Consider the following 10,288-nt stretch of genomic DNA (forward strand, 5'->3'; position numbering starts at 1 on the left):
GGTATGCAATTGGTAGTTACAGTCTTGCTTCATCACTGCTACTCCCGTACGGACTCGAGAGTTGTGCGTCCTCCGAAACACAACCCAACCAAGCTGCACTGCTTCTTGACACAAATGTCCACTTAATCCGGAAGCCAGCCACAGCAATGTGTCAGAGGAAACACCGTACACCTGGCGACCGTGTCAGCGTGCACTGTGCCCGGCCCGCAACAGGAGTCGATAGTGCGCGATGGGACAAGGTCATCCCTGCCGGCCAAACCCTCCCCTAACCCGGACAACATTGTGCTACAGAGCCTGGACTCTAACCCAGAATCTCTAGTGGCACAGCTAGCATTGCAATGCATACCTTAGACCACTGCGCCACTCAGGAGGCCCCATTTCCATCAGTTTTGCTAATTTTCTTTGACAGAGAAGAACTCACATTCACAAAAAAGTTATTAAATTCACATGAAATAACATCAGGATCACTATAGGTCTTATTTCCAAAAATAAATTGAGAATTGACATTTTTCTTATTCAACTGTTGATTGAGGATTTTCCAAGTACTTTATATTATTTAAGGTTTCTTGGAATTTGTTAGTCAAATATATTTTGGGGGATATCCAAAGTAGGTGAGTAAATTTGTTCTTATACTTTGTTTTCAGATGTGTGAGGTCCTCTCTTACAAAGAATTTAAAACGTTTATGAACAAAAATGGACACTCATCCTCCCACTCTTGATGTTCTACACTGGTGAACAGCATTATAAGGAGACATGTCATAAAGCATGGTTGTCTCTTCAGTCAACCGTGTTTCTGAAAGGGCAACAATGGAGATTTTTAGAAAAACTGCAAAAGTTAAAGTGAAAGGTAGGAAATAAGCATTTCTTGGAATTAGATAAACTGCTATAAAGGTTGTTACATTTCTTAACATTATATTCATCGCAAGTGATACTTATTTCTGGTAAATTTCAGGAAGTTTGAATCAATCATTATATCTATTGTTGGCTTCATTAATATCTAATGGGTTAAAGACCATGTTATCAGCGTTGATATCCTGCCCAACTAAGAGAGATACACAGTCGGAATCATCCAGAGAGTGAAAAGGAAACATAGAAGTGCATGCCTCACATGTCCAATACAACCATACATTTGTGTTAGTTTTATCAATAGGGGTGCACTTCCCATGGAATGCACATTGACACAGTCCACATAACACCACTGAAGACTTCGGAGGGTTATGATGTTTTGAGCAATGTGTGTTTTTGGTCATGAGGTTAGGTGAAACACATGAACAAATTATAGTAAATATACAGTGCATTCTGAAAGTATTCAGACCCTTGACATTTTCAACATTTTGTTACGTTACAGCCTTATTCTAAAATGTATTGGTCCCCCCCCACCCCCCAATCTACACACAATACCCCATAATGACTAAGCAAATTATTATTACAATTTTTAATTTGAGCAAATTTATAAATAAATAAATATCACATTTACATAAGTATTCAGACCCTTTACTCAGTACTTTGTTGAAGCAACTTTGGCAGTGATTACAGCCTCGAGTCTTCTTGGGTATGACGCTACAAGCTTGGCACACCTATATTTGGGGAGTTTCTGTCAGGTTGGATGGGGAGCGTCACTGCACAGCTATTTTCAGGCCTCTCCAGTTCATGTCCTGGCTCTGGCTGGGCCACTCAAGGACATTCAGAGACTTGTCCCCAAGCCACCCCTGCGTTGTCTTGGCTGTGTGCTTAGGGTCATTGTCCTGTTGGAAGGTGAACTTTCGTCTGAGGTTATGAGCGCTCTGGAGCAGGTTTTCATCAAGGATCTCTCTGTACTTTGCTCCGTTCATCTTTCCCTCGATCTTGACTTGTCTCCCAGTCCCTGGCGCTGAAAAACATCCCCACAGCATGATGCTGCCACCACCATGCTTCACTGTAGGGATGGTGCCAGGTTTCCTCCAGATGTGGCGCTTGGCATTCAGGCCAAGGAGTTCAATCTTGGTTTCAGCAGATCAGAGAATCTGGTTTCTCATGGTCTGAGAGTCTTTAGGTGCCTTTTGGCAAACTCCAAGCGTGCTGTCATGTGCCTTTTACTGAGGAGTGGCTTCCGTCTGGCCACTCTACCATAAAGGCCTGATTGGTGGAGTGTTGCAGGGATGGTTGTCCTTCTGGAAGGTTCTCCCATCTTCACAGAGGAACTCTTGAGCTCTCCGAGAGTGACCATCGGGTTCTTTGTCATCTCCTGACCAAGGCCCTTCTCCCCCGATTGCTCAGTTTGGCCGGGCGGAAAAAAGGTTAAATAAAAACTGGTTTGAGGTTTCATTCCATCAGGACTATGTTAAAGCAAATAGTCAGTAGGGTACTCCCTATGTCCGATTTTTCAAAATGACTGAATTTGGGTGCTTGATTGAAAACGCCCCAGATTCCTTTAAATGTATAGTAAGGAGATCATTGGATTACGATTTTTCTGAATTTTGACCAAAATAATTTATGGCTGCCTTTGCAGATTTAAGATTTGGGCGACTTTTCGCATGGTTTGTGGAAGAGGTTGGTGGAAAGTACGTGTGACATGCTCTGAAGGATTTTGTTGTTAATGTAACGGGCTCAATAAAGGCAGTGTTATTCTCTCCAAGGCGGCAGGTAGTCTAGCGGTTAAGAGTGTTGAGCCAGTAACCGAAAGGTTGCTGTTTCGAATTCCTGAGCTGACTAAGTGAAAATCTGTTGATGTGCTCTTGAGCAAGGCACTTAATCCTAATTGCTCCTGTAAGTTGATCTGGATAAGAGCATCTGCTAAATTACTAAAATGTAAATGTAGGTAAGAAGTTGAGGAATGTGACAGAATACCATGTAGTCAAGGCCAACGCCATTGGCCAGCTTTCTATAAGAGGGCTATTACAGTGGTTATCTAAACTGAACAAAAATATAAATGCAACATGTAAAGTGTTGGTCTCATGTTTCATGAGCTGAAATAAAAAATCCCAGAAATGTTCCATATGCACAAAAAGCTTATTTCTTTCAAATTTTGTGCACAAATTTGTTTACATCCCTGTTAGTGAGCATTTCTTATTTGCTTAGTTGGGCAGGATATTTTTTGCCAAGCTAATCCATCCACCTGGCAGGTGTGGCATATCAAGAAGCTGATTAAACAGTATGATCATTACGCAGGTGCACCTTGTGCTGGGGACAATAAAAGGCCACTTTAAAAAATGCAGTTTTGTCACACAACACATTGCCACAGATGTCTCAAGTTTTGAGGGAGCGTACAATTGGCATGCTGACTACAGGAATGTCCACCAGACCTGTTGCCAGAGAATTTAATGTTAATTTCTCTACCATAAGCTGCCTTAAACGTTGTTTTAGAGAAGTATGTCTAACCGGCCTCACAGCCGCAGACCACGTGTAACCACACCAGCCCAGGATCTCCACATCAGGCTTCTTCACCTGCGGGGTGGTGCTGAGTATTTCTGTCTGTAATAAAGCCTTTTCTTTTGGAAAACTCATTCTGATTGCCTGGGCCTGGCTCCCCAGTGGGTGGCTCCCCCACCCATGGCTGCACCCCTGCCCAGTCATATGAAATCCATAGATTAGGGCCTAATGAATTTATTTCAATTGACTGATTTCTTATATGAACTGTAACTCAGTAAAAACATTGAAATTGTTATATGTTGCGTTTATATTTTTGTTCAGTACAGTCTGAAAAAGGCCTCCCAAATGTCCAACTGTATTCTGAGCAAAAATGGAAATGATGTCAAGAAGTGGTCCGTAGTAGATACAGTGGGGAGAACAAGTATTTGATACACTGCCGATTTTGCAGGTTTTCCTACTTACAAAGCATGTAGAGGTCTGTAATTGTTATCATAGGTACACTTCAACTGTGAGAGACGGAATCTAAAACAAAAATCCAGAAAACCACATTGTATGATTTTTAAGTAATTAGTTTGTATTTTATTGCATGACATAAGTATTTGATCACCTACCAACCAGTAACAATTCAGGCTCTCACAGACCTGTTCGTTTTTATTTTTAGAAGCTCTCCTGTTCTCCACTCATTACCTGTATTAACTGGACCTGTTTGAACTCGTTACCTGTATAAAAGACACCTGTCCACACACTCAATCAAACAGACTCCAACCTCTCCACAATGGCCAAGATCAGAGAGCTGTGTAAGGACATCAGGGATAAAATTGTAGACCTGCACAAGGCTGGGATGGGCTACAGGACAATAGGCAAGCAGCTTGGTGAGAAGGCAACAACTGTTGGCGCAATTATTAGAAAATGGAAGAAGTTCAAGATGACGGTCAATCACCCTCGGTCTGGGGCTCCATGCAAGATCTCACCTCGTGGGGCATCAATGATCATGAGGAAGGTGAGGGATCAGCCCAGAACTACACGGCAGGACCTGGTCAATGACCTGAAGAGAGCTGGGACCACAGTCTCAAAGAAAACCATTAGTAACACACTACGCAGTCATGGATTAAAATCCTGCAGTGCACGCACGGTCCCCCTGCTCAAGCCAGGTCATGTCCAGGCCCGTCTGAAGTTTGCCAATGACCATCTGGATGATCCAGAGGATGAATGGGAGAAGGTCATGTGGTCTGATGAGACAAAAATAGAGATTTTTGGCCTAAACTCCACTCGCCGTGTTTGGAGGAAGAAGAAGGATGAGTACAACCCCAAGAACACCATCCCAACCGTGAAGCATGGAGGTGTAAACATCATTCTTTGGGGATGCTTTTCTGCAAAGGGGACAGGACGACTGCACCGTATTGAGGGGAGGATGGATGGGGCCATGTATCGCGAGATCTTGGCCAATAACCTCCTTCCCTCAGTAAGAGCATTGAAGATGGGTCGTGGCTGGGTCTTCCAGCATGACAACGACCCGAAACACACAGCCAGGGCAACTAAGGAGTGGCTCCGTAAGAAGCATCTCAAGGTCCTAGGGTGGCCTAGCCAGTCTCCAGACCTGAACGCAATAGAAAATATTTGGAGGGAGCTGAAAGTCCGTTTTGCCCTGGAGAAGGTCTGTATGGAGGAGTGGGCCAAAATCCCTGCAGCAGTGTGCGCAAACCTGGTCAAGAACTACAGGAAACGTATGATCTCTGTAATTGCAAACAAAGGTTTCTGTACCAAATATTAAGTTCTGCTTTTCTAATGTATCAAATACTTATGTAATAAAATTAATTACTTAAAAATCATACAATGTGATTTTCTGGATTTTTGTTTTAGATTCCATCTCTCACAGTTGAAGTGTACCTATGATACAAATTACAGACCTCTACATGCTTTGTAAGTAGGAAACACTGCCCATTTTGCAGGTTATCAAATACTTGTTCTCCCCACTATATGTTGGAGAGATCCCTATACACTTCCGAACTCAACTTGCTCTTTTCTGTCCATTACCGGCATAAATATACACTGCACATTTCAAACGTTACCAATGCACAATTTCAATGCTCTGTACTGGTCTTGTTTACTTTTTAGGAGACTATAGTTGAGTATTGGAGCACCCATTATGTGAGGTGGCAGAGACCCTTTATCCCTTTGGAATTAGACCCTTAGCGCTTTCCTTATCTCTTTGTCCTGTTTGTTCAGACCTTGCAATCTTCCACCCTCACCCCTCCCTCAGTCTCTGTGCCAGTAGGTAAGTAAAGGATTAACCCAATAACACATCATTCGTCCCTTATCCTTCATTTAAACCGTCTGTCCACTAGATTGGCTTCATGACAGCTCCCCCCTCATCCAGTTTCATCTAGCCTACACCAATAACCGTAAGGTCAGATCACTTATGGGTGTCCATTGCTTTGGTTTGAAGCCGAAAGACATTTGAGAGGAAAGGCATATGAATTGTAAACGGGTTGCAATGATAAAGTGGTTGACTTAAGGTTGTGGTTCACATTGTGTGTAGTGTAGTGAAGTTACTCAATTCGCCCTGGCCGTTCACCACCAGTGGGTTGCGTCTACCTGTGATGCAAAGTAGCTTGTGTGCTCTACAATGCTTACCACACTACACATCAGTATTGCATAACACAGAGAAAATATAATTCCTATGTGATCAGGCTTGTTTTTTCTGTCCATGGCTAGAAACCTATTTTTCAGCCCGTTAGTCTTGGCGTTAGAAACGGAATTAGTCATGACATCATCAGCAATTATACCATCACATGAATCATAGACAACATAGTCCCAAAGTTGTTGATATAATGGTGATTCATATGATGCAACGCTTCAATGTTCCCTATTAACATTCAGAATGATAAATGGATGACCTAACACATACAGACCCAATCAGAATGATGAATCGATGACCTAACACATACAGTCCCAATCAGAATGATGAATCAATGACCTAACACATAGTCCTCATTCCTTGCTGTATCTTGCCATTTCTGTGGAAAATCACAGGTGTTGACACCAAAAAAGGCATTTGAAGCAGAGGAACCACAAACACCTCCCCCGACTAAATGTATTTTGTTAAGGAACAGGAAACCAGTTTGCTGTTCTGCCATGGTCTATCTGTCATGGAATGTTTCCAAATATAGGGAAGCACATTTTGTGCACCATTGTTGAAAACCACTGTCGTGAAGCTTAATCACTGGCTTATGAAATGTTATTGTGAAACATTGGGTGCAGCAACTTGGCATAAGATAAATAATTATGGTGCAATGCATCCGACTGTTGGATGATTCATCATGTCTGTTTAACTTGATATTATTTTAAATGTAATATCAACATAGCATTTTTGGTCCATAGCCTGTAATCTTACAGACCAGAATATGCTAAAATGTAAATGTCTTGTTTTATGGTTGCAATGAACAGACAATAGTCTTGTTACCATAGTGCAATAAAAGCCGATACAATATGATATGATGTCATATTGCTACTATATGGATCCAACAACTGGAGTGACATAGTTGCTCTCTGTGCCAGAAAATAATATTGAGTGAGTCGATATTGAATGACTCACCTCTACTAATAAAACTGCTCATCTTGTGGTTATTTCTTGCACGTCTTCTGAAACACAAGCCCATAGAAGTGACAAGTTTTGCCAGTGCCGTTTTTCTTTTGCCAGTGAGTAGAGAAGCATCATGAACACTATCATGGCTGGAGTCATAGGCCTAGGGTCAAAAGTAGTGCATTATAGTTATAGGCTAGCCAGGGTGTCATTTCAGAGGCAACCTAGTCTGTTCAACACCTGCTTGGAGAATGTGTCTTCATATCCCTGTCAGTGTGTGCTATTGATTCGAGGACACTGTGTTAAGCTTATCTTTTTTCTGACCTAGATGTGACCCAGGTCTTATTCAATCGAAATGTAGACCTTTCCCCTTATAGCATGTGCTAGGTCTTTCTAGCTTACAGTCATGCCAAGTTTGACATGCCTTCTTATGAATTGCTGTGGTGTGAGTCACTTGAGAATAGTACAAAAAGATCATGGTCATCCTAGAACATGCTCTGCATAGAAGTCATGTAAACCAGGCCTGTTCAGTCATGAGTGCCATAGATTTTCCCCTTATATTTGCATTTCTGACTGAAAAAAAGATTCCTGACTTATGGGTCGTTCCACGAATAGGGTGCGTTTTACGTTCTTTAGACAGCAGCGCAGCCTAGTGGTTAGAGCGTTGGACTAGTAACCGAAAGGTTGCAAGATCGAATCCCCAAGCTGACAATGTACAAATCTGTCGTTCTGCCCCTGAACAAGGCAGTTAACCCACTGTTAATAGGCCGTCATTGAAAATAAGAATTTGTTCTTAATTAACTGACTTCCCTAGTTAAATAAAGGTCAAAAAAAATAATGTATGTTAAAAAAAAGGATCAAATACATCTATCCTCTAACTCAGCCATACTCATTTGGATCCGTAACCAGAACCACATTCAGGTTTGAACAAACATAAGACATAGAAAATGTGTAGAATTGCAGGAAATGAGCTTAAAAACTTCAACATCTTCCCTTCACTCAATGGCACAATGTATAGAATTGCAGGAAATAAGATTTGAGTAAAAAAAAAAAAAAAGTCTTATTTCCTGTATGAATGCATTTGAATATATTTTTTTATGTGATTTAATGATTTATTACCATTTGTCCCTCAGGTTTAAGGTCAACCCTGTAACATTTTAATATGGTAAAACTATTCCTTCAAAAATGTATCTAAATCAGAACAAACATTGAACATCTAATTGTCAAATCAGTGTGAAAGCAGTTCGCTGGTTCTACTCTTTTTGGTTATTTTCTGGTGTTTTGTTGGGTGAACTGAGTGTGTTGAGCATAACACTTAGTGGGCACACACTTAGTGTGTTGTGAAATCTGTACTGAAAGTATTGTAATGTTTTTTAAAATTGTATAACTGCCTTAATTTTACTGGACCCCAGGAAGAGTAGCTCATGCCTTGGCAGCAGCTAATGGGGATCCATAATAAATACAAATAACTTGTCAACCCTGCTACCCATAGATAGATTGGCTAGAAGCCTTTTTAAAAAAAAGGTTTTTAAGGGAAATATGGGCCTCCTAGGGCACTGCATCCCAGCGCTAGCTGTACCACCAGAGACTCTGGGTTCGCGCCCAGGCTCTGTCGCAGCCGGCCGCGACTGGGAGGTCCGTGGGGTGACGCACAATTGGCCTAGCGTTGTCCGGGTTACGGAGGGTTTGACCGGTAGGGATATCCTTGTCTCATTTGACACATCAACTGAAACCAGCATGTAGACTGTCTGCAACCAACCAACCATATTGGCTAACCGACATGAGAAACAATGTTGAAGCAGTGGCTAGAGCTTTTTCTCATGTTCGTCTCTTTCCCACAGGCCCTGGTAAAGCCATTACGGTGTGGTTCACATAGAGATTTCCACCACTTCAGCCGCTAGTGCCTAAGTACGGCGCTCACAGGGACTCCCCACTGGCCTTCCCTTCCCTGCACAGAGAAACAGTACTAGAGACTTCTGGCTCGGGAGCTGTGGACAGTGTCCGAGTGAATGTTACATTGCTCTAAGAACCCCTCCCGCTCTTCGAGGACCTAACTTACCTACCCATCAAGAGAGCGCTCCTGCCGCTGAGTTAGCTGGTCAGGCATTTCATCCAGCCCCTCAGCATCAGGACTTAGTGAGGCGGCAGCCCCCACCAGCCCCTGTGTCTGGAGCTATTCAGGGGGAGGAGGGGAAGGAGACCCCCGGCCGGTGCATCACTTTCCCTTGAGATGAAGCTTCAAGCCGTGATGGAGAACCTGCACAGGCAGCAGAGGGCCAAGTTGCTGATGGAACTGGAGCAACAGCAGCTGCAGCAGGACGGCTCTCCGCAGGGTCACGGCCGGACCACCGCTGGCGTTGGGGACCAGCTGATGGGAAGCCCCGCCCCGGAGTCAGAGCACGCCCAGATGGCGGCCTTGGCAGCCATGAGGGCGGTGGCGGCCGGGCTGCAGAGGGCCTCAGACAGCCCCATGTCAGAGCGCAGCAGCGGGGGAGAGGACGAGGAAGAAGAGGATGATGACGAGGAGGAGGAAGGGGAGCAGTACAAAGATATGATGGGCTCTGAGGAAGAGGAGATGATGTGAGTAGGACTGCCACATGCTTATACATGCTTATACCTGGCCAGTATCCGATAGGTCGCTAGTTTGAATCCCCAAGCCTTGAGCAAGGCACTTAACCCTAATAAATCACTTTGGACAAGAGTGTCTGCTAAATGACTAACCTTGAAAGTCTGACTGGGTGCTTTGCTCTGGTCTAGGGTTTTGTTTTACCTTTGGGAACATTTTAATAAACTTACAATCTTTACCTTTTAGCCTAGCCTATATACTGTCACGCAACACCTTTTTAAAGCTTCAATAGTGTGTTAGCTAGCTTTCCATCAAAATAATCATTGCCCTCGTTATTTCACGAGTGCTTACATAAGTTTTATTTAAATGTTTTACCTTTTTATTTATACAGGTCAGTCAATTAAGAACAAATTCGTATTTACAATGACGACCATGTCAAACACATCAATAAACAACAATTACACAACACATATCTATATACTCATCATTTACACAATACATATCTATATACTCATTATTTACACAACACATATCTATATACTCATCATTTACACAATACATATCTATATACTCATCAATTACACAATACATATCTACATACTCATCATTTACACAATACATATCTATATACTCATCATTTACACAATACATATCTATATACTCATCAATTACACAATACATATCTATATACTCATCAATTACACACTACATGAAAGCAAATGCAAAACATGAAAATCAAAACACAATAATATGAAACAAACACATTCTTTAGTAAAAAAGGCCCTCTAACA

At 42.4% G+C, this 10,288-nt stretch overlaps 1 protein-coding gene across 2 annotated transcripts in view; it reads left to right on the forward strand.

Moving 5' to 3' along the window:
- LOC110495217 (AT-rich interactive domain-containing protein 3A-like) overlaps positions 1 to 10,288 on the forward strand; it is a 64,206-nt gene that overhangs the window by 26,785 nt on the left and 27,133 nt on the right. For both annotated transcript variants that reach the window (XM_036956952.1, XM_036956872.1), the window contains exon 2: positions 8,773 to 9,511. In XM_036956952.1, the coding sequence (XP_036812847.1) occupies positions 9,162 to 9,511 (350 nt within the window). In that variant the 5' untranslated portion in view covers positions 8,773 to 9,161. The remainder of the gene's footprint in view (positions 1 to 8,772; positions 9,512 to 10,288) is intronic.

Source organism: Oncorhynchus mykiss, chromosome 1 (assembly GCF_013265735.2).
Source record: "Oncorhynchus mykiss isolate Arlee chromosome 1, USDA_OmykA_1.1, whole genome shotgun sequence".
NCBI lineage: Eukaryota > Metazoa > Chordata > Actinopteri > Salmoniformes > Salmonidae > Oncorhynchus > Oncorhynchus mykiss.